This window comes from Dipodomys merriami, unplaced genomic scaffold (genome assembly GCF_024711535.1).
Source record: "Dipodomys merriami isolate MVZ:Mamm:240054 unplaced genomic scaffold, mDipMer1.0.p SCAF_51, whole genome shotgun sequence".
NCBI classification, from domain to species: domain Eukaryota; kingdom Metazoa; phylum Chordata; class Mammalia; order Rodentia; family Heteromyidae; genus Dipodomys; species Dipodomys merriami.
In genome coordinates this window covers 3,274,508-3,297,864 of record NW_027206080.1, presented here as the reverse complement: position 1 = coordinate 3,297,864, position 23,357 = coordinate 3,274,508, and the positions used below count along the sequence as shown (strand labels likewise).

At 53.3% G+C, this 23,357-nt stretch overlaps 1 protein-coding gene across 2 annotated transcripts; it reads left to right on the top strand.

Moving 5' to 3' along the window:
* Nucleotides 1-4,599: 4,599 nt before the first annotated feature.
* Kcnk1 (potassium two pore domain channel subfamily K member 1) lies at nt 4,600-23,139 on the top strand. 2 transcript variants are annotated; one of them, XM_069998125.1, is made up of 3 exons: nt 4,601-4,996; nt 18,666-19,061; nt 21,932-23,139. In XM_069998125.1, the coding sequence occupies exons 1-3, from the start codon at nt 4,642-4,644 to the stop codon at nt 22,189-22,191; spliced, it is 1,011 nt and encodes a 336-aa protein (XP_069854226.1). In that variant the 5' UTR covers nt 4,601-4,641; the 3' UTR covers nt 22,192-23,139. The 2 variants fall into 2 exon arrangements, with proteins under 2 accessions (XP_069854227.1, XP_069854226.1); XM_069998126.1 differs by lacking the exons at nt 18,666-19,061; nt 21,932-23,139 and adding an exon at nt 5,667-6,479 and having other exon boundaries at nt 4,600-4,996.
* Nucleotides 23,140-23,357: the final 218 nt, after the last annotated feature.

Genomic DNA, 23,357 nt, shown 5'->3' with positions numbered 1-23,357 from the left:
AGCTTTAGGATTTCCAGGCCTTTTAAGAGTGTGTTTTTTCTTCTTCATTTCCTTCTGCATGATGATTCCAACCTCGGCTAATGGGCACACTCTTAAGGGCTACCTGTCTGGAAAAACAAGACAGACAAAGAAGCAAAAGGGAAAGCTGCCCCCCCACCCCCGCCACCAAAAGCTCCAGGAAGGCATGTAGCTCTCAAGAGCAGACTACACCCTCTCGCACTTAGTCAAAGATGTCCTTGAACCACATGAAGTTGCTGACATTCTGGCCATCATTTTCCTTGTGACGATAGCAATTCCCTATGATTTGGCTAGGTACTTGAAAACGTGGGCATACAGAAGGGCGCAGGACTGCATGGTTTTTGTGCCAAATTCTTGTTTGACACCTGTTTTGTTGAAATGTGTTTTTGAAAATAGCTGAGCATTTGACCTCTCCTGGACAGCTACTCAAAAAGGCGTCCCTCCTCCACCCTTAGTGGGAAAATGCCAAGTTCACTGTGAGAGGTACTCCCCCAGGGAGACTTCTGTGTTCGACTGGACTGGCCAGGCAGCTAGGCTCTAAGGATGAGGAAAACATTAAAGCCTACTGGGCAAAGCCCGTCCCTAGCTCGAGTTCAGTGACTGCTCCAGGCACTTGTAATCATCCCTTGTAATCACGCTCACTATTGATTACAAGGGACTCTCTTCTGTGTGCCTGCACTAAACCAATATGCTCCTCAGTGACATCAAAGCCCTTCAAAGTCAGCAGAGTAACCTGACAGGAAGCTATTATGCCCAGCCCTTGGGGCTCATTGTTAAATACACTGCTGAGGACATCAATAATGTGTGCCCTGTGACTTTGCAGTTCCAAAGACAGGGACTTCTGCCTCCTGGCATGCCCGTCCCAGGCACCCATATACCCTCCGTCCGTCCCTGGCCTGTGAGGCGTGGGTGGTCATACCTGCCCACTCACACATGGACGGTAAGGAAATGACTCTCACGACTCATGGAATGGTTATGTGGAAATCATCTACACACTTGGAAGCACAAAACAAAAGTTAGAAAGGGAGAAGGTAAGGAGAAAACTTCAAGAATTTAAGAGAAAAAGTAGTCTGAGAAAAAGTCATGGTTCATCGAGAAGATGCACATATGCACACACATGCGCGCACATACACACATGCACACACACACCATTGCACTGTCCACAGTGGCACCACAGACAAACACCGGTGCTTGATAGTACTTTGGAAGCTGAAAGTGACCTGTGACCCTGTGCCCGCATGCCCAGAGGAGGCTGAGAGGAGCCCTGTGGGGTGGGGGAAGGGCAGAAGCAGAGCTCTTGGCGCTGGCTGCACAGGGAGCCCAAAGCCAGAAGCACCCAGGGTCCCCATGCCTCTGTACCCACCCTGAGCAGCACCCCAGGGGCTTCTGGATCTTGAGCCAGCAGATTCTTTCCTGCGGCATATTTCCTCTAGGTCTTCCTGCAGGGTGTTTCCCTCACGCGTCCTCCTCTACTCCCCCTCCATGCAGGCCAAACAAAGCAAGATGGCCACAGAGGCGTCAGGCAGGTGCAAGCTCTCCGGATGCAGTCCTCTCTTCCATTCTCTCCTGCAAGCAGGACTTACGGTTTCCTTCTCTGGTAAAAGGCTCTTCTCTACTATTTGGGCCTCTTTTTGTCAGGGCCAATCCACTTGCTTCCTTATTCCAGTCACAGAAGACTCTTGGGCTCTGCACTTGCCCTAGCCAAGCATTCCTGGCCTATTCCAGCCTCCCTCGGCTGCTCACTTTCCTGCACTCAGCGCTGAGCAAGAGTTCACTGTCCCAAAATCAGCATCCTAACAATTGCTTCTTTTCCTCCTCCTCTTCTTCTTTGTCTTCCTCTTTGTCTTTGTCTTCGTCTTCTTGCCAGTCCCAGGCTTGAACTCAGGGCTTGGGCACTGTCCCTGACCCTCGTTGTGCTCAAAGCTAGTGCTTGACCACTTGAGCCACAGCACCACTTCCAGTTTTTTTTTCCCCGAGTAGTGTATTGGAGATAAGAATTCCTTGGACTTTTCTGCCTGGGCTGGCTTTGAACTGCAATCCTCAAATCTCAGCCTCCCGAGTAGCTTGGATTATAGGTGTGAGCCACCAGTGCCTGGCTTGCTCCTCTTCTCATTAAAATCAGGAACCTCTTGTCTTAGTTTCCAATGGCTGTGATAGAATACTTAGGCTGGGATATTTTTAGAGACAGAAAGGGTTATTTAGCTGACAGTTCTGGAGGTGTGTGATAGTCAACTTTCTCTCACTGTTACACAATACCTGAGACAATCAACCTAAAAGGGAAAAAAAAGATTGATTCTGGCTCAAGTTTCATAACTGGAGCCAAGTCTTGGCCAGAGACATTAAATGGGGAGGGGAAGGAAAATTCACCTGAGGAAAACTTTTACTGATGACTTTTAAAGTTCAGAGTAGACAAGGCAGGCTGCTCTAGACGTGTATCTACACATACGCAATTACCCCAGCTCAGTGGCTTCAGGCAGCTGCTTATCTCTCTCTAGTCAGGTGACATTCCCCTGAGACTGGTCAGGCCCAGGGTGACCCATGAGGAGAGAGAGAAGTGACCTGGACCAGGACTGAGGGATGCACAGTTGCAAAGAGGAACCCGCAGGTCCATTGGCCTTGGTCCATCAGACAAGAAAGGCCGGGGCAGGCCAGGTGGGACTAACACTGGGTACAATGCCTGTTGAATGTAGGACCCAAAGCGAGCAGAGATGCGGGTCTCAGGCCTCAAAGAACATGTGTCCTGGCTGAGCATAGAGTGCTAGAGGCTGAGAACACAGCACTGAGCTTGAAGCTTCACCTGAACAACAAGGATGTTTGTTGTGTGTTTGTTCTCAGGGCAGATGGAAAGATCCTTGTGTAAGGTATATTAAATAAGTAGGTTTCATTAGGTAGCAGATGAAGAGAACACCACACACTATTCAGGCAGGAGAAGTTTATTTACTGAACTGCTGCCCCTGCCATGCATGGTGGCAAGGCATGGCTAAAAAGAAAGAGGGCGACCCACCTCTGGGCCAGGACTTATCTAGGCCAGGGACAGGAAGAGGTGTGGCCAGGTGGGGAGGTGTGGCCAAGAGGTAGGGAGGTGTCCCTGTGCATACCTCCCACCCTCCACCCGGTGTGAGTTCGAATCAGAGAGCGGTGATATGAGGGGTGGTTCATTCTGAGTGAGGCAGGAGGGACCTGACATCATACACTGCAAGTCAAAAACCAGTGAGCAGGATGTAGGCATTTCTATGGCAACGTGAAGCATGTTTGTCTCTAGAACTTCAGCACGTGGGCTGGTGTTCCATGAGAAATCCTTCTACTCTGTCAAAATTTTGAAAAGCTTTAAAAATAATAAATAAAAGTCGGTTTTCTTTCCTTGCTGTCAGTCCACCACGTAGCTGCAATTGTAAGAATACAAAACACAGTATCTTAGGTATCTGAGATGTGATGCAGGTTAATATTTTTGAGGTCACAGTGCAGATTTTTCAAGGTCAAAGCCATTCCGATGTTTCGGTGCCCTGACTTGATTGGCCCTTCCCTTCTTTGGAGCATTCAGGATGTCCCTAGTTCCTTACTATTTCAGATGTGCATAGGAGACAGCAGATGGATGCATGTTCACATAAGATATGGAACCATGTCACATGTGGTCCGTGCTTATGTCAGCCTTGTATGTATGTCTCTGTTCTTCTCTGTTTTTCCCCTGAGGACAATCACTGTGCACTTCAGCATCCTCCAAGCCCACCATCTTTTGGGCTGAGTTCTGGACCTGTGTCTATTACCGGGAGGTGGGCACGCTTGCCCTGCACCCCCTGACTAAAACACACTGGGAGAACTCAGCCTGTGCTGGTAAGGGGTACACTGGACTTTCTCACTTTTTTAAACCCACAAGTCCCAAGGGCACAAAAACAAACAAACAAACAAAACCCCAGAGCTCTGGAGACCCAGACCCTACCCAAGCTCGGGCCTCCAGGACCTCCAGGGCCTCCAGGTGCCCTCTCTGGTTGAGGTTTTGCTGGTTTCCTGTCTTTGGCTCCAAAAGCAACCGGTGCAGCTGGCCTGGAGGGCGTGGGGCCTCGGGGAGGGGGCGGCCTCGGGGCGCGGGCAACTTGGGGACAGGGGCTTTGGTGAGGCGGAAATACATGGAGAACTGGGGACGCCGGAATGGGCCCTGCAGGACGCGCGCGCGCGCGCGCGCACACAAGCACACGCGCTCACACACATATACACGCGCGCATACACACGCACACTCACAGATGCACGTGCGCGCACACTCATGCACGCGAGCGCGCACACGCGCACACACACCAGGCGCGGCGCGCTCGTCGGCCACGGCCACCTGACCCGCACCAAGGCTGCGGGCCGGGCTCCGGCGTCGCCGACCCCCGCCGGCCCCGGTCCACTGCAGGCTCGGTTACCTGAGCCGGCCACGTCACCGCCATCTCCCCGCCGCCGTCCGCGCTGCGGGGCCGGGAGAGGCGGGGCGGGAAGGCGCGCGGCAGCCAATCGCGGGCCGGGGCGCGGGGCTCGGGGCGGCGCCGGGCCGGGCCGGGCCGGGCCGGGGCGGGGTCTGCGGCGCGCGGCCCGGGCCTGGGCCTTGGCCTGGCGGCGGCGCGGGCTTCGGCTCCGGCGGCCGGGAAGATGCTGCAGTCTCTGGCCGGCAGCTCGTGCGTGCGCCTAGTGGAGCGGCACCGCTCGGCCTGGTGCTTCGGCCTGCTGGTGCTCGGTTACCTGCTGTACCTGGTGTTCGGCGCCGTGGTCTTCTCCTCGGTGGAGCTGCCCTATGAGGACCTGCTGCGCCAGGAGCTGCGCCGGCTGAAGCGGCGATTCCTGGAGGAGCACCAGTGCCTGGCCGAGCCGCAGCTCGAGCGCTTCCTGGGCCGTGTGCTGGAGGCCAGCAATTACGGCGTGTCCGTGCTGGGCAACGCCTCGGGCAGCTGGAACTGGGACTTCACCTCCGCGCTCTTCTTCGCCAGCACCGTGCTCTCCACCACGGGTAGGCCCCGCGCCCGGCGACCCCTCTCCAACTTGCGCCTGGGCCAGGCGACCCCTCTCCAACCCGCGCCTGGGCCAGGCGACCCCTCTCCAACCCGCGCCCGGCCCCGCGCCCGCGCCCGGCGACCCCTCTCCAACCGGCGCCCGGCCCCGCGCCCGCGCCCGGCGATCCCTCTCCAACCAGTGCCTGGCCCCGGCGACCCCTCTCCAAACCGCACCCGGCCCCGCGCCTGACCCCGGCGACACCTCTCCAACCCCCGCCAAGCCCCGCGCCCTGGCTCCGCGCCCCTCTCCAACCCGCCCCTGACCCCGCGCTCCGGCGACCCCTCTCCAACCCGCGCCTAGCCCCGCGCCCCGGCTCCGCGTCCCTCTCCAACCCGTGCCCGGCCCCACGCTCCGCGGCCCCTCTCCAACCCGTGCCTGGCCCCGCGCCCGGTAACCCCTCTCCAACCCGCGTCCAGCCCGCCGCCCCCGGCCCTTCCCGGCCCCTTCCGCGGAGACTCGGGTGCCCGCCGTGACGCCCTAGGGGGGCGCGAACCCCCAAAAGGCCGCAGCGATCCCGCACTGTTTTTCGGGGACGCCCCAAGCCACATGGTCGGGTGGGTCGGGCGCGTCCTGGAGTCGCCGTCGCTCCCCGGAGCTCACCTTCCTCTTGACCCCGCCATCCCCAGGACCGACGCCGCGGAGCCACGACGGCTACCAGGACACTCATCCCTCCCTCCCGGCCCACCCCGGGCCCCTGCTGCACGCATGCCTCGGCCCTTTGTGCATGGAAGGTTGTTCCAGGACATCCCTGGGCCCTGCGGGAGACCTGGAGGGGACAGGGAAGGTGGGAGGAGGGGAGGAAGGGGACTGCACCCCTCCCGACCCGGCCCGTGGGGCACCCGGGCTCAGCAGTTATTTTAACTCCAGCCAGGCAACTTCCAGGTCCCCCCCTCCCCCCGGGCAGCCTCAGACGCGCAGGACACGTGCTGTCCATCCCCCTCACGCTGCACCCGGGTTAGATCAGGCTCGTGAGGGCTGGTTTTTCCCAGGCCTAGACTGGGGTAGAGGTGGAACCTGCATTTGGTCCTGGAAAGAATCTCAGAGGGCAGGCAGCCCAGTCCCCTCCTTTGATCAAGTCTTGAAGCAGCCCATCTCAGCCCGCCCAAGGTCACATGGGGAGCTCCCAGGGTGACCCCGGAGGCAGGGTCTGGTGACCCTGTGTCCTGCAGCAGTGTGGCCGCCTCTCTCTCAGCCCCAGCCCTTGACTCAGCTTCACCTGGGACTCCCACCCTTCGTCATCCAACCCCTGGTGGGCGGCCCATTCCCCCTTGGGTTATTTATTGATACACAGTCGATTGTTTTGGCAATTACTTGGCTAAATAATAACACGAGATCTGACGATGAAAATGTCTGGGGCAAGTCACTGAACAGACATGAGAAGATTCTGCGGTAAGCAGTGGTGGAATTCTAGCTTGTATTGTGATATTAAAGAAACAACAGCAACCTACAACTGTGTTGAATGTAGCTCTAAACAAGACAAACCTGTTCTCCTCCTTGCCAGAGACAGGGCCTGTTTCTCCAACATCTTTGTGGTTTGGCCTCCCTTTTCAGGGCACCTCCATTTTCTTTACCTACTTTTACTCCTCCAGTCAATCAGAAGCCGCTTGGCTTTTCTTTCTAGATAGTATTTGTGCTAAGGGATGGTCCTTCATTCTCCACAGAGCTCAGGCTTTCCACAGGGCTACAGGACACTTGCAGCTATGTGGGTCACAGCACGGGGTGAGCTTTGTGAGAATGGCAGCTTTTCTAATGGTACTCAGAGACAGGACGGTGTTAGGAGGGAAAAATGTATTTGCTTTTCTGGGTGGGGTTTTCCTCATGTATGATCTCAATTTTATATGAACTTAATTACATAGTTTTTGTCTTGTTTCCTTGGGGGAATATTCATGTATTTAGGATTTGCTTATTCCCCTCTCCCCAACACGCTTTTAATTAGGAAACACGGAAGTTCCTGTAAAAAAAAAGGAGGGGGAGTGGAGGTTTTATTATTGGTATTCAGATTGCATTATAGTTCTTCAGAGAGTCTGGATTCAGCCAAAACAAAGGTTCATTTAGGAAATCAGTGCAGGGGCACTCAGGGATAAGTGGAAAAGTGCCTCACTTTGTCAGATGGGTAGGTCCACACACTCTTGTTATAAATGATTCCAAGTCGAGGGTACTCACTCCTCTTGGTTTTACCTTGGACCATTATTAGACATATTTCATATCCTTGTGGTGCCAAAACTGGTTTTGTGGCAGAAGTTCAGGTAAGTTTCAGCTAAATGCTGGCTGCCTTAGGGAAGTATTTTCTGGAAGATCACCAGACGACCCCTCTCTTTTAGGTAGATGTGCTTAAAACAACAAAACAGCAACCACCACTATTCTAGCCCAGCAGACAGCAAGAGCTGAGTAAATTATCAGCTACTTTTAATCGGGGATTGTGGTCCTTTCTGCTAACTCAGTGGATTTGTGAATCCTGATGTCAGGGGCTGCCATCATGGTGACAAGGTTCATGATGCATTCAGGCCAGAATCACGTACCCCCCCACCCCCACCCCCACCCCAAAAGCACAAGCTTCATTTGTGGGAAGAGCTGGAAGATCTTCATGGCCTGTTTGGAAGAAGTCTTAGCAATGTCCTCCCCGTTCTCCACTGAAGTCTTCCTTAGCAGATGAGCGCCCCTTGACTCCTCATTATGGGGGAACCGTGAGATTCATGCCCGGTGCCTGTCCCCAGAAGGTAGGCTAGTGAGCAAGGGAGCATGCATCTTCTAATAGAAACTTTATGTGGTCTGGAGGCCTTCAGCAGGGGAAAGGGAGGGTGGCTTTCTGCTGGACATGGGACCGGCTCCTTGCAGTGGGGGCTCCAAGGGGCCAGGGAGGGGTGAGGAGGAGGCTAAGAAGGGCTTTCCGCTTCTATTGCTTCTTCAGATGCTGGGTGCCCTTATTTTGGAGGTGCACTCCATCACCCTTGATTCAAACTCAACATGCAGGTCATCTACAAGGGAATCACAGGAGAACATTCTGAGCTGTTCCAGGAAAGGGGTGTAGCCAGGTGAATGAGATCACGTGAGTTCCTCCATGCCTCTTATGGATTCCAGCTCCCCAAGGAGGGGGCTGGGGCATCCACGTGGTACATGAGAACAAGAGGCGTTTCTGAAGTCATCTCCCAGGCTGTCTAACATGGAGCCCTGCCCTCCATTTTCAGGAAGCTGCCCTGGCTTTCTGCCTGCCTCCCATTCTGGCCCAGAAGGCAGGAGCACCTCGGTGGGTTGGGTACGTCCTAAGCATTGCAGGTTTTTATAAAGAAGGCAATAAGGGGTCGCCCTGGATGCACCCTTAGTCTCAGAGTTGCGGTCAGAGGAGAGCAGTGTTGTTAGCAACAGTGAGTCTGGTTGTAAGGCACTTCCAGCACGGAGCAGGTCTGGGCAAACCACGGCTGTGGGCCTGCTGACTGCTGGGTTTTGAGTGTCTTGAGCTAAGAGTGCTTTTATGTTTACAAACCACTGGGAGGAAAAAAAAATCAGAAGAAAAATGATGTTGCCCATCATTGAAGTTTTGTAGCAGTCAAATTTCACGGTCCATTAAAAAGTGTTTTTAGCTGCCAGCAACATTTGCTCATTTCTGAGTTATTCATGGCTACTACAAACATAGCCACAACATCTATAAAATATTTACAATTGGATCCTTTACAGGATAGGTTTGCTGACCCGCTTGGAAGGATCCTTAGTTCCTTTTGCACACTCCCCTTGCAACAACTGAGCTGCTCAGCTGTTCACCCCAGCAGCCACTTCCTAAGACTGGGTGGTTAGTTTGGATGTCATGAATTGGGGGCCACACACAAGGCATCTTAGAAGCTGGCTTTATTCAGGTTCTTTCCTTTCCCTGCCTCTTCCTGTCCTTTCTCCTAGCATTGACTGTTCTACCTGCTGGTGCCTATAATGTCTGGTATACTGCTCTATGAGGACAGGTCCAGCCTCCCATTACAGCACTGGCCAGCTTGTATAGAAGCTCCCTGTGTTCCTGTCCCCCCGTTGTTCCCCTGAGTGAGATGCGGACTACCTGCAACCGCTGTGGCCCTCAGCAGCACAAGGACACTTCTCCCTATCTGTCAGTCTGTCCATCTTTGTAAAATATAGAAGGCTTTAAAAGTTTTCTTTTTTTCTTGATAGATCTTAGGTAGAATTTCATTGTCTGGCAGAGGAAACCAAGGCCCAGCTCCATGAGAGGACTTAAGTAATTTACATAAAACCGTGGAATCTGGGGCCTTGTGCGTACGCCCTGTGCAGTCAGGACCCTCAGTGATCTGGAGGTGCTCTGTGATCTGCAGGGAACGGAGGTGTCTGTTCTCTGGGCGTCCATTCTCTGAGTGCAGTGATGGCTCACTGGCCCTGCACTGGGCCCTGGGGGCACTGGAATGAAGGAGAAAAGCAATGTCTTTTCCCCTCCCCCATAGGACAGTGTGTCAGGGGAGGGCAGGTAGAGTCCTGGAAGTTAGAGGTAGTGATGCTTAGAGACACCAGTGTCAGGAGCTGCTTTGTGGGTGCTCATGGGTGACCCCAGGATCTCAGGCCTGGATCAGACAATCCCCCGAGAGCTTTGCTAAGTATGTCACCTGTGGAGCTGAGGAGGTGGGGGTGGGGGAGGGGGGAGGCTTTGCACAGTCACCGTGGGAGCCATGTGCTGCAGACAAAGCTGGAATCGGTGGCAAAGACAGTAAGAATGTCAAGGAACAGAGATGGGTGCAGCGGGAGGGCGTAGCAGGGCCACCACAGCAGGCCAGGCTTGCTGTCCGTGCGTAGGATGCACAGGCAGAGTCCTAATCTGCCAGGTCTTTCTCTCAGTTCATGCTGCAGGTTGGGAGGGCAGGGCTAAAGGCTGTGGAGGCCTGGAGTCTGGGCCGCTCGGAGTAGGGCGGGGAAGTGTGGTGAGAAGCCATGGCAGATGGATGGGTAGCAAAGCCAACAGGACTGGCAGATAAGCTGAGTGTGAGGTATAACAACCCAAGCCTTCTGTCTGGCCTGTGTCCCTGACAGGTTCTGCAGACTTCCTGTGAATAAGGAGGCTCTGTGCATGGGGTCTGGAGCTCAGCCCAGGGATGGTAAGCGTGCCATCTCTGACAGGACAGAGGCTTTAATCTGGTTACTCTGCTCAGTGAGGGGCTCCAGAGCCACCTGTCTCCTGCGGTTTCCCAGGATGCCCCATGGACCTGTGGTGTGATGGTGGAAGAGAAAGGCTTCCTAGATTGAGCATTAAAAGAAAAACAGGTCCAGGTGCTGGTGGTGCACGCCTGTAATCCTCCCTACTCGGGAGGCTGGTGTCTAAGAATTGCAGTTCAAAGCCAGCCCAGGAGGAAATTCCCCAAACTCCTATCTCCACCAGAAAACTCAGTGGAGCTATGGCTCAACGTGGTAGGGCTAGCCTTGACAAAAAGAACTCAGGGAGATCGCCCAGGCCTTGAGTTCAAGCCCTGTGACTGACTGACAAAAATGAATAAACAATTAGAGAAGAAAACCAGATAGGAAGGGAAAAGGTAGATATTTCAGGGTGAGAATGTGCGTTCTCTGGGCACATGATGCATTCTAAATAGTCTTCAGTCAACTTCTGTCCTGAAGGGGAACATCTTGACTGTGTATTATTTTCCAAATTAATATGAGAGGCTATGTGGAAAACTGGGGGAAACATGAGGAGTATGTGCTTTGTGCTTAATCAACTCAGCAGCAGTATTATCTAGTGTTTGATGTGGTCTTTTCATACAAAGTTCACATTTTATGTAGTTCAAAGGATAGCAACAAGTAAATATGTTGGGCACGTTGTTTTAGGAGTAGGTAATGGAGTTAGCAGGGAGGGGACTGGGGTGATTCTGACTATAGGAGATGAAAAGACAAGTATGCACTTAACTATTTGGGGAGAGGTGTGAACATTCAGTAGTGCGGCAGCTCAGGTGGTTCTAGCATCCTCTCCCTGCAGTGACTGAGGCTTGGGATGAGGAGGGAAAATAAGGCGTTCTCAGCTAGAATGAAAAGGTTCTTGGGAGCAGGCTTCTTCAAGTGCTCCAGCACTGTTAACAAGGTGCTCAATTATTTAAACACCTCGGTTAGATGGATTAAGTTAATTAAAGATTCGGGAGAGGCTGCTCTGTAGCTGCCTGCCTGCGTGTCACTGCGTGCCAGGTCCACTCAGGGCGTGAGCCCCCCTCCCTGCCCCCTTTCCATACAGATTCTGCTGGGAGCTGGCAGAGGCAGCCTGCCGCACACCCAGCAGATGCCCTGTGGAGGGCATGGCGTGGGCTGGAGGGGCTAAATTTTCAAAATAAGTGGGCCTGCCCCTTGACGCCCCTGCGTCTTCACCCAGAACCAGCCCGCTTCACAGGACACTGCACTGCCTGGGTGTGTGGTGGGGTTGTATCTGCCAGGCAGTGTCCATCCTGAGTGACTTCTGGCAGGATCAGTGCCGTCAGAAGGCCCAGCCTGCTGTTGTGCAAATAGAGACTTGTGAAGTTCTTTCAGGAGAATTATTCTGTGGATGTGATGTAGACCAAGCACAGGTGGGGTCAGCAGGTGTTGGAGCTTCAAGCTGAGGCCTGGAGCCTGCCTTCTCCTCAGCAAAACTGGGGCAGGGATCTGTCCAGAGCCCAGGCGGGGCCTCTGGGAGTTCTGTGCAGGAGGTCTGTGCCAGAGGTCTGGCCCGGCTGGAATGTTGTGGCCCGGCTCTTTGAGTCCCCGTCTGGGGATTCATGGGGAGTCAGGTGGGGGAGGGGTCAGTCACATGACCTCAGAGTACAGCTGGCCAGCTGGGGCGTCCCTGGGGAAACAAAGTGTGGAGAGCTGGGGTGGGGACCATCTGTGTAGAACACCTGCCCAGGGGTGGAGAGCCTATACACAGAGCATGTAGACCAGCCCCACCTGCAGGCTTTGGAGGCTGAGAGAGGTGGGAGTGAGGAGCACAGGAGAGGTGAGAGGTGAGGGGTGAGGGGCAGCACAGGAGAGGTGAGGGGCACAGGAGAGGTGAGGGGTGAGGGGCACAGGAGAAGTGAGGGGTGAGGGGCTCAGGAGGGGTGAGGGGCAGCACAGGAGAGGTGAGGGGTGAGGGGCACAGGAGAGGTGAGGGGTGAGGGGCGCAGGAGAGATGAGGGGTGAGGGATGCAGGAGAGGTGGGGGGTGAGGGGTACAGGAGGGGTGAGGGGTGAGGGGTGCAGGAGGGGTGAGGGGGCAGGAGAGGTGAGGGGTGAGGGGCACAGGAGAGGTGAGGGGTGAGGGGCGCAGGAGAGATGAGGGGTGAGGGATGCAGGAGAGGTGGGGGGTGAGGGGTGCAGGAGGGGTGAGGGGTGTAGGAGGGGTGAGGGGGCAGGAGAGGTGAGGGGTGAGGGGCACAGGAGAGGTGGAGGGGATGACCTTTGCCCGCAGAGCCCTGGGTATAGGAAACCAGGGCCTCAGAATGCAGGCTCCGGGCTCTGGGCTCCAGGCTCCGGGCTCTGCCTCCAGCTCCAGCTCCAGCTCAGGCTCTGGGAACTGGAGACGGCAGCCTACCACCTGGAGGAAGACTGTGCCACACTGGCACTGTGTATGGGAGAATGTGCTTTGGCTGTGTGTATGTGCATGTGTGTGTGTGTACATGTGTGGGTACAGGTGGTGAATACTCAAGGACAAACCCCAGGACTTTGTCCGCTCCCCTCCCCAGGCCTCTGTGGGTCACCCAGACCTGGGCCCGGCCTTGGGTCATCCGTGGCTCTTTGAACAGTGGATGGGTCAGTCTCCTTGGGTCATTCATGGATCTTAGAAGGGCCTCATAGGTTGGTCAGTTTCCTCGGGTCATCTGTGGCTCTGTGAAGGGTGGACTGGTCAGTCTCCTCAGGTCATCCGTGGCTCTAGGGAGGGTGGACTGGTCAGTTTCCTTGGGTCATCTGTAGCTCTTTGAGGCCCTCTGGAGAGATGTGGCACCCCAGGCTCTCATGGATCAGGTCTCTAGGGAGTAATAAGTAAGTTCTGTCATAATATAACTTCAACTCACAGCAAGGCCTCGAACACACCCTGCTCACTAACTAAGCGGCTGAGGTGTGACTTGGATGGGCCTCACTATTCTCTAGCTTTTAAAAGGAACCCAGCGTCCAGTTTTGTTTTTATTTCCTTCAGTTGTTCAAAGTACCACATTCTAAATAAAGTTCTTTGCATTTGGTCAGTATTCAAGGTAACTCCAATGCGCTGGGCTGGGAGCAAGGACGTCTACTTCTCTTCCTTCTCTTAGTAGTTTCGGGTTGTCTAGGGTCACTGGATGTCGCAAACCCACTGCCCTGGAGCTGGGGTGATGGAGCCACAGAGTGGAGAGGTGGAGCTGAGGGGCATGGAGGGGAGACCACACTCAGTACATTTGTAATCTTGCTCCGTCTTCTTATCTGATGGGATTCTTTTCTGGTGTTGGGGATGTCACCAACAGCCTTCCCAGGCCCCTGAGCCACGTGAATTTTAGGAAAGCTAAATGCAGGATCGGATCTGCAACTTTCCTTTTTGCTACTTCTTTGGGAAGGTATAAGCTCCAGGCACTGGGCTGGTTTGACAGCTCCTGGGCCAGTCTGAGACTGAGGCAGCAGAGCTGACCCATCACCCAGCCTCCTCGAGCTCTGGTGCTGACACGCTGTGGCCCTGAGGGCCTCATGTGAGTCTGGGCCTCTCCCATCAGGTGCACTGCCCCCTCTGAGGAGTTAGAGCACTGAGGAGACTTGGTGCAGAACTTACCTGCACCAACTGGGAAGCAGGACTTCCAGGATTCACAGAACACTGCCAGACAGCTGGAGTGCTGGGCCTGAGGCACCACGGCCCTTCCGGGCAGCTCTGCTTTCTCTCAGCCGTCTGCCGTGCGCGCCTCTGACCCCGAGAAGGGCGCTTTGCCTGCAGCCTGTCCTCTGAGCATCAAGACTACTAACCACAGTGGACACTAATTCTCCTCCTCTCCCCCTAGCCACCCACGGTGGGGTGCCAAGGATGGCTTCCCCGGAGCTGGAGGAAGCTGCCGTGCTTGCTTAGCTTTTGAGGAACAGGGTCAGCATGTCGCTCGCCTAGGGTGACCCGGCTCGCCACACTCCACCTCCCTTGAGTGACCGAGTTTTCAGTCCAGCAGTGGAGACCAGGAAGTGCTCCTGGGCCACACCCCCACTGCTGGGCAAAGAGCCTGGGATCCTCCCGGAATTCCTGCCCACACTGCAGGGATAGACCAGCCGCCCGCAGCAAAGCCCTGGAGCTCTGCTCAGGACTCTCCGGGAGCCAGTCCCTCCTCTCTACCCCACAGAAATGATTCTTGTTTAGCTCTTCATGCTGTTGCTGGGATTGAGCTCCAAGGCTCGTGGTCTCAGGCGGCCCCTTCGTTCACCGCCGGCGTGCTAGCACCTGAGACATACCTCCGCTTCTGGCTTTTTGCTGGTAGAGTCTCATGGGTTTGTCTGCCCCGGCTGGCCTGGTGGAACTTGGGCCCTCAGGTCCCTGCCTTCAGGAGCCGAGACGGATGTGAAAGGGCATGTGTGGGGAGGGGGGAGAAGGTTCGCTAGGTTCCCGACGGCAGAGCTCACCTCACTGGCGTCTCGGTAGGCGCTGCCTCTGCTGGCAGCAGCCAACGAGCCATGATTGAATGAATCATTTAATCCCGGAGCAGGAAGTGGTTATCTGAAGTCTGCTCCTCACAAAGCCGCTGCAGGGGAGACGAGAGTTGGTGGGTCTGTTGGAGGGTTGTGTGCTGACACACTGGAGGGGCTGTTGTCCCCGCCACAGAGCACATCTTGGGTTACTTGAAAGGACTTCTGAGCAGGAAGGGGAAGGGATGGGCCAGCCGCAGGACAGTGGAGAACAGAGTGCTTGTGGCCACAAGTGGTTTTCTTCCAGAAAAAATACCCTTGAGGTTAACAATTGACTTTCACCTCCTAGGCCAGTGTCTATAGTTCTTTGTTTCCTTGCAAATGAAGTACAGTTCTACTTTAATTAGAGAACAGGACTGGCAAGGTTTCGGCCTACACTTCCTGTTATTGAGGACCCTCAGGGTGGCTGGCTGCACACAGGTGGGAGGAGCTATTCTTGCCTGGGTCTGAGAGCAGGGCTTATGTCCTATTTTCCTGCACTTGGTCATCCAGAGATGGTTTGCTTTTGTGTCCACCACATGGAGCAAAGGAAAATGAAGACACCGCTGTGGGCATGGTGAAGTGGGGTTCACCTAACACAGGTGCATGGGGCACCTGCCCCGAGGAGTTCCCCAGGGAGAAGATTAAGTCCTGAGTTGTTGGCACAGCTTCCACGCTTGGGGGAAAGCCCGGGGCGTGAATGATAAAACACTGTTCTCCTCGCACTGCACTGCACTCCTCGGGGAAGCCTTTGTCACATCCTAATGTGCAAACCTGAGTCCTGATGGCTGCAGGATAATTATGTCAAACCTAAGCGGAGTCCTGGGAAAGAGGCAGGCAGCTGAGCACTGCTTTGTGTTGATTCCAGCTGCTGGGGCTTTGGGCGAACTAGGTCTGCTGTCTCCAGGGATTCCCGGCCTCCCTTCACATCTCTCCTCAGCGTGCAAGCTCCAAAGCAATAGGAACAGGACAGGAGAAGCATGCGGACATACGAGTTGTGATGCCCCCCTCGAGCTGCACTGTTTTCTGCAGTTACCAGTCCTGGGGTCTGTTGACAGCTCTCCCTGCAGATGTGTCAGGGTGAAGGGCAGGCAGAGGGAACAGGTGTGTGCAGGTGTGCAGGCTGGTATGAGGTGCTGAGTGTGTCTGCTGCCGCAGCCTGTCCACAGAAGGCTGCTGATGTCTTCTAGAGGTTTCTGTGGGCTCAGCCCCCAGGCGGAGGAAGAAGCGCCATCCACCTTGCTATTTGCTGAGCAGAGGATACGCTTATTCAGGAACCTTGACTCGGGAACAGCAAAGGGGAGCTCAAGGGCTTGGAAGTGGTCCAGGTGAGTGTCTTACCTGGAATCCTGGTCCCAGCTGAGGCTGCAGGAAGAGCTGGCAGAGCACGGAGGTTCCCTGGCCAGAGACCGTCTCGTGACTGGGACCTGCAGCCCCAGGAGCTGCTCGGCTGTGGAAAGAGGGGATGGAGTGTCCAGCTTTGACGAGTTCTCCATCTCAGTCCTGTCCTCCTGGAGCCAGGACTGCAGGCCAGAGATGTCCTGACCCTGTCTCCCAGGGTGATGATGTTGGGCCTGGCGAGGTGGCTGAGCCCTCACCGGGGCTCCAGAGCCTGAGAGCTGGGGCTAGAGGAACTCTGAGTGGTTGTCTTTAGTCTTGGAAACAGCTGCCTCTCATGTTTTTTCTTGCCAGTGGGCCAGCTGTTATCCCACTGGTATCTTCTGCACCCCTCACCCCTCTGTGGCCAGCACTGGCTCTCCTTGTGTTTTCTCGGGGAAGCACTGTCCCCAAGTCTGGGGACAACAAAGCCTGGTGCCAGTGTCTCCTACCTGTCATCCCAGTGACTCCAGACGCTGAGATCTGAAATGTTCCAGCCTTGCTTGGGCAGAGGCAACGATGACAAACCAAGAGTCTCTGACTTCCAGTCATCAGCATGAAGCTGGAATCAGAAACTTTCCCAGAAACATCTGCTGAGCCTGCTGTCAGTGGCTCACACCTGTTATTTTAGCTACTCAAGGGGAAGATATTAGGAGGATGGAAGTTCGAAGCCAGCCTGGGCATGCAGCCCGGGCAGAAAAGTCTAAGAGAGTCCGTCTGTAAAACAACCAACAAAAAGTCTGGTTGGAAGCTTGGCTCAAGTGGCAGAATGCCAGCCAACTAAGTAAGCTGGGGCGAGCATAGCTCTGATTCCAAGTCCCATGCCACTTCCAGGTTTCTCAGCTTGAATGCTATTTGCCATATTGTCACTGTCTGTGTTTGAATGCCATGTTCAAAGTTAACCACGGCATCCCAGGAGCTGTGGGGAGTGTGGAGATCAGACAGATGTAGGACCAATGGTCAGATTTGGGGGCCAGAATCCTGGCCTTGGGCTCCCACAGTGGTGGCGTATGTGGACAGACACATACCTTTGCACCTCTAAGAAGCCCGGCTGTGGACCTCTGTGCTGGCATGGCTGGGAGGCTTTCCTACCTACACACTCCTGGGCCTGGGATGGAGCTGGGGATTCAGGTCTGCCACAGAGGGATTCTTGGAGTAGTTTATTTTTAAACAAGATACACTTTCAAGATCCGGTTTGGAAACAAACGTTCAATTACATTTGTGCCTGCCACTTTCTTGGAATCTGATTTCCTAAGAAACGCAGGAGCCTGGCTTCCGCTTCAGCTGACTTGCACTGGTTTATTAGAACATCTGAGAGGAGGCATTCATGGGGCTTGACAGAGGGCAGGGCTGGCACACCTCCTGCCCCACCGGCTTCTCTCTCCTGGCCTTTCTTGGATGATGAACCCCTTTGAAGGGATTTGCAATGGACTCAAACCAAGACCGAAGGGTTTACATACTGGTTTGGGGGAGTTCGTGGCATGTTTGAATGTTTGGAAATGATTGTCTGGAGAAAAAAAAACTGGGTTTCTGAGATCCCAGGTCAGTAGTTTCCATTTAAACTGGGCTGATGGCTCATGCCTGTAATCCTAGCCACTCAGGAGGCTGCGATCTGAGGATACCAGTTCAAACCAGCCCGGGCAGGAAAGTCCATGAGACTTATCTCCAGTTAACCACCAAAAAGCCAGAAGGGGAGCTGTGTCTTAAGTGGTAGAATACTTAGCCTTGAGTGGAAAAAGCTCAGGGATAGCACCCAGGCCCTCTGTTCAAGCCCCAAGACACACATATCCCTACACACTCACTCACACACACACACACACACACTCATACACACACACTCACTCACACACACACTCATATATACACACACACGAGGGATGGGTCCACTGAGTGAGTCACTGAGCTTCCTGCAATAATTGAGTGCACATCAGCACCGTACCCTCCCTCTGCACACACACACACACACACACACACACACACACACACACACGCTCTCCCTCCGCCCTTTGCACACACACCCGCCCTCCATCTGCACACACATACCACTGGTTCTCCTCACACACCTTTATTTTCAATGATTCCTGGAACGTTCCTGAGTCATCTGTTGGCAGTGGAAAGGAGGCTGGGAGACACTAGGGTGGAGTGGGGAGGGAGGGAGGGAGTGGCCCGGGGTAGGGGCATCTGGGATGAGTTTTCTCATGTGTGACGTGTGGACCTATCTTATAATGTCCTTCTTGATTAGCCTCAGGGCAAAGCCTACACGATAGACTGCTGTGTAGGAATTGCTGGTCAGAGTTTGTAAAGAACAGTAGATTTAGTCAGGTGTGGTAGCACGTGACTATAATCCCAGATACAGGAGAATTTGGGATAGAGGTCAGCTCAGGCAAAGACCTTTTCTCAAAACAAAAGGGCTGGGCATGTGTTTCATATGGTAGAGCACCTACTATAAGACCCTGGGTTCAATCCCCAGTAGAGGATGGGGGGTGGGTGGAGATTAGAGATTTCCCAAAGGCATGGTATCACTTTTTGAATTTTACCAACAGTATCCAGGCACCTTCAAAGGATGAGACCTAAGTCCATGTCTCTGCTGCTTTGGGAGGAGTGAGGCCAGACTGCAGGCCACACGTGAGCTGCCCTGGCCTCCTGTCCACTCAGCCTTCTCTCCCTCAGGTTATGGCCACACCGTGCCCTTGTCGGACGGAGGCAAGGCCTTCTGCATCATCTACTCTGTCATCGGCATTCCCTTCACCCTCCTCTTCCTGACAGCCGTGGTCCAGCGCGTGACCGTCCACGTAACCCGCAGACCTGTCCTCTACTTCCACATCCGCTGGGGCTTCTCCAAGCAGCTGGTGGCCATCGTCCATGCCATACTGCTGGGCTTCGTCACCGTGTCCTGCTTCTTCTTCATCCCGGCTGCCGTGTTCTCCGTCCTGGAGGAAGACTGGAACTTCCTCGAATCCTTCTATTTCTGCTTCATTTCCCTGAGCACCATCGGCCTGGGTGACTATGTGCCGGGGGAAGGTTACAACCAGAAGTTCAGGGAGCTGTACAAGATCGGGATCACATGTAAGTACCAGGGCATCACCTGTCCAGCCCCCTCCCCGGCAGCCCTTCCATCCTCTTCCTCTCCCGGCTGCAGCCTTCTCTTGGAGAAGGCTCCTGCCCTGTCCTCACACCTTCTTAGGACCTTCATTTTGTTACTCCCATCAAAACTCCCATGCAAGCTGGCACCTGTAATCGGGAGGCTGAGGTCTGAGGATCACAGTTCAAAGCCCTCCAGGGAGTAGAGCTGGAGTCAAGTGGTAAAGTGGAAAAAAAAAAAAAAAAAGCCAAGGGACAGCGTCTAGTACCTGAGCTCAAGCCCTAGTGGTAGCACAAAATCCAAAACTAAGACTTCTTACAGAAACTCGATTACTTATTTTTTCCCCACTCATCTCAAAATTACTTATCCATTGCTAAATCAAAAGATAAGTCAGTGTAAACTGTTTCATGCAGCAAGAGCTTGATGGCCAGCTGTCATGACTGAACTTCCCTGCTTTGTTAGGGACCATGAGCACAAGAAAACGAGGCCTCGGATCTAGACAGCACCTATCCATCACGTTCTTGACCTGTTCAGGACATTCTAGCCACACTCGGCTGTCTTAAGTGTCCATCCAGTCCCTTCTCAGAGCAGTTGCCTGGCATTCCCTGCATTCAGAAACATGGAAGTTAGATGGCAGGCTATTCGTAACTTTATAGTGATTCTTGTTTTTAATTTGACACATTTTACAAAGCTTAGGATTCCATTTAAGAGGAATCTCTCTCTGTCTCTCTGTCTCTCTCATGTTGGTGGTGGGGCTTGAATTCAAGGTCTCTTCTCTTGCTTAGTGTTCTCACTCAAGGCTGACCACTTGATCCACACCTCCGCTTCTGGCTTTTTGCTGGTTAATGGAGCTAAGGGTCTCATGGACTTTTCTGTCTGTCCCGGCTGACTTTGAACTAGGATCCTCAAATCCCAGCCTCCTGAGTAGCTAGCACGCAGTTTCCTTTCTGTGTAAGTTTTCCCCAGGGTGCAGAGTGTGAACCTCTGGTGCTGATGGTCACAGAGCTTCTGTCTCAGGGATGTTGGCTTTGTAACTCACCTGCCCAGGCCAAGTCTTCCAGGACCCACTGTGTTACGCAGGTCTCAGGTTCCAGCCCAGGCCCTGGCCCTGGCCTGTCCTCTCCATATCTCGGAAGGCTCTGTGGGACCTTGTACATGTTCATATATGCCCCAAGCGCAGGTTCCTGGGAACAAAGCCTTTCTCAGAAGCCTTCAGTGGTGTGTCTCCAGTCCCTAAAGATTGTTTTAGCATCCACACTAGTCTTTGCCAGTGGGCTTCTCTCCCACCTATTCCTCCTCTGACCAGATCTTTCTCTCTTGGGGATATGGAGTGGAGGTTTTTTTTTTTTCTTCTTGTTTCCACTTTTTGGACTTGGATATCTTTCCAAGAAGTTGATGACTTGGCCCCAGATGAATTGTCCTCTTTGTGACTCACAGAACATAGTGACCAGGCCGTCCAGATGTGTGCAGGCCTGTGCCGTCACGGTCACCATAGTGACCAGGCCGGCCTTCTTTCCAGGGGGTGGTGGCAGCCACAGGAATTATGGGGTGTGTTTTTTTGTTGTTATTGTTTGGTTGGTAGGTTTGTTTTTCTGTGTGTGAATTCCAGCAATATAAACATTACCTTTGCTTTTAAGGACACAGGTAATTATTTAGTTCTTACCATCACCTTCCATTTCTTCATGTCTTAGGCAGTGGAATGCAGGTGTGGGTGTGCTGGTGGGCTGTGCCTTACTTCATGATCTATGCATGTGTGAACGGCTGGCTGGCTGTGCATTTCATTGTGACAGGTGGTGGTGGTGTGTGTGTGTGTGTGATCCCCTGGCCGGCCAGCTGTACATTTCATCATGACTTGGGCAGTGGTATGTGTATGTGACTGGCTGGCCAACTGTACATTTATCATGACTTGTGTGGTGGCGTGTGTGTGTGTGTGTGTGTGACCACCTGTACCCTTCTCTGCCATTTACCTCACACCAAGTCCTCGCATGGCCCCTGTCACTTCTCACAGTGGAACATTGTTCCAGACAAGGCACCCGGAGCTGGTTTAAGTTCTGAGTGCAAGGTCGGCTTGGCTGCCCGGCAACTGAGTGTCCCCAATGAGACCCCGAAGGTCTTGTCAGAAACCTGTGGGATGTCTGCCACTGTTCAGAGTCAGGTACACAATGAGGAAGCAATGTGGCAGATCACCACTTTGTAAATCACAGGGAAGCCAGTGGCACAGTGCATTTGTACCCAAACCTGTAGTTAAACTTAGTGGCTATCAAACCAGTTGTCCTTTACCATGATTTAAAATTTTGTTTTTGGAAGCTGAGATTTTGAGAATGTTGAGACTAACTTAAAACTAACACATTCCGTTGCCAATTGTAAGAACTAGCAGTCAGAAGCAGCAGTGCTCCTTTAAGCGTAAGAAACTAGCCAGGTACCAGTTACTCATGTCTGTAACCCTAGCTGCTCAAGGAGGCCGAGAGCTGAGGGTTGCAGTTTGAAGCCAGTACAGGCAGGAAATCCATGAGACTCTTCTCTCTAACCAGCAAAGAGCTGGAAGAGTGTTACTATGGCTCAAGTGGTAGAACACCAGCCTTGAGTGAAAGAGTGGAGGGACAGCAATGTTTCTGTGAGCCCCTGTTTCTACATCTCCCAAGGGGTGATGGGACCCTCTGTGTGCTTGCTAACATAGTACAAGTTCACCTGCGTTGTCTCTCACTTGAAACTTCCTTAGAAATCAGAACACTCGCCCTCGTGTTCTCCTCAGCCCCGCTGTCCAGAGGGTTAGGGTTGAGTCTCTGGGTACTAGACTCAGCCACAACAGGACTGGGCGGTGCTGAGATGCTGCTGTCCTGTCCCGTCTGCACAGGCTACCTGCTGCTGGGCCTTATTGCCATGCTAGTGGTTCTGGAGACCTTCTGTGAGCTCCACGAGCTGAAGAAGTTCAGGAAAATGTTCTATGTGAAGAAGGACAAGGATGAGGACCAGGTGCACATCGTGGAGCACGACCAGCTGTCCTTCTCCTCCATCGCCGACCAGGCGGCCGGCCTGAAGGAGGACCAGAAGCAGAATGAGCCTTTCGTGGCGACCTCCTCCCCTGCAGATGCCGATGGCTCTGTGAACCACTGAGGGGCGGGGTATGCTGGGGGGGGGCACTGGGACCTGAGGAGGAGCCTCTGTCTCATCCATTTCCGTGAGAATACAAAAGCCAAGACGATGCTGTCCTAAGAAATACTTGCTGTTGGCAATATTTAGAAAGTAAAGCAGAGGAGATGTTGAGTCTGAAGGGTGTCAGTCCCTGGGGGGATGGATGTGTTCTCTTAATTCACACGTGGCAAAATAATCTCTGCTTCACTAATAGCAGGTGAGTACTTGAAGCAATATCTGCGGTGAAGACAGCAGATTTTATACTTTTCACTGGGGATGCTGGTATTTGCATAGGAATCATTTAGCTGGTGGCTAAGCAGCAGCATTTATATTTAAAAGCAAAAAAGACACATAGACATGTTTTATAAATAGGTTTTAAGTGTCCTGATTTGCATGTGCCTAATGAAAATGATTATTTTTGTAGAATCTAAGTTCCACCTACTATTTATAACAAATAGGTTACCACTAACTATGTACATAGAACATATAAATATGTTTATAACCTGTACATCTGGTTTAGCTCAGCAGACCTTCTTGTCTCTCTTAATCCAGGAGTATAGATAGTTTTTCTTTTGATCTCTCTTTCTATTGAAGAATCCGGGATTTCTATGGTAAGGGGAATGACAAACTTGAGAGTGAATAGCCATTTGTTCTACTACAATGAATGCTTCTAACCTCTGGCAGATAGGGTAATATCAGATGCCCAAAATATATATTTTATATATATATAATATATTATGTATTATTTTGAAGGAGAGAAGCGATAAACAGGATTTGTGGGAAGGCAAAGATGTTTGTTATAACTTATAGCCACCTATACTAAAGCACAGAACTTGGACAGCGATGTGCCAAGTGAACAGGTTTCTGTACATCACTCTGAGCATCCTCAGTTTAGAAGCTGAAATAAATTTAAACCATGGCCAGTTGCAATCCTGCGTGTTCGTAAATCAACTGCTTTCCCCTGGACAGAATACAGATACCTACAAGATGGAGAATGGTAGACGCTTTGCTGTCCAGCTGCCCCTAACTGGGCCTTGGTGATGGTGGGCCGTTACCTGGCAGTGTCCCGGAGTGCCCCAGGGGACCACCGTGCCCCTCCCCACCCCATATTGTGGCATCCTCCAATCAGGCAGCTGTGATACAGGCCT

Excerpts from the sequence above, each read along its gene's own strand:
- Kcnk1 (XM_069998125.1), top strand. The coding sequence starts at position 4,642 with ATGCTGCAGTCTCTGGCCGGCAGCTCGTGCGTGCGCCTAGTGGAGCGG. Across the intron at positions 4,997-18,665 it reads CACCGTGCTCTCCACCACGG|GTTATGGCCACACCGTGCCC; the intron begins GTAGGCCCCGCG and ends TCTCTCCCTCAG. Across the intron at positions 19,062-21,931 it reads GTACAAGATCGGGATCACAT|GCTACCTGCTGCTGGGCCTT; the intron begins GTAAGTACCAGG and ends CCGTCTGCACAG.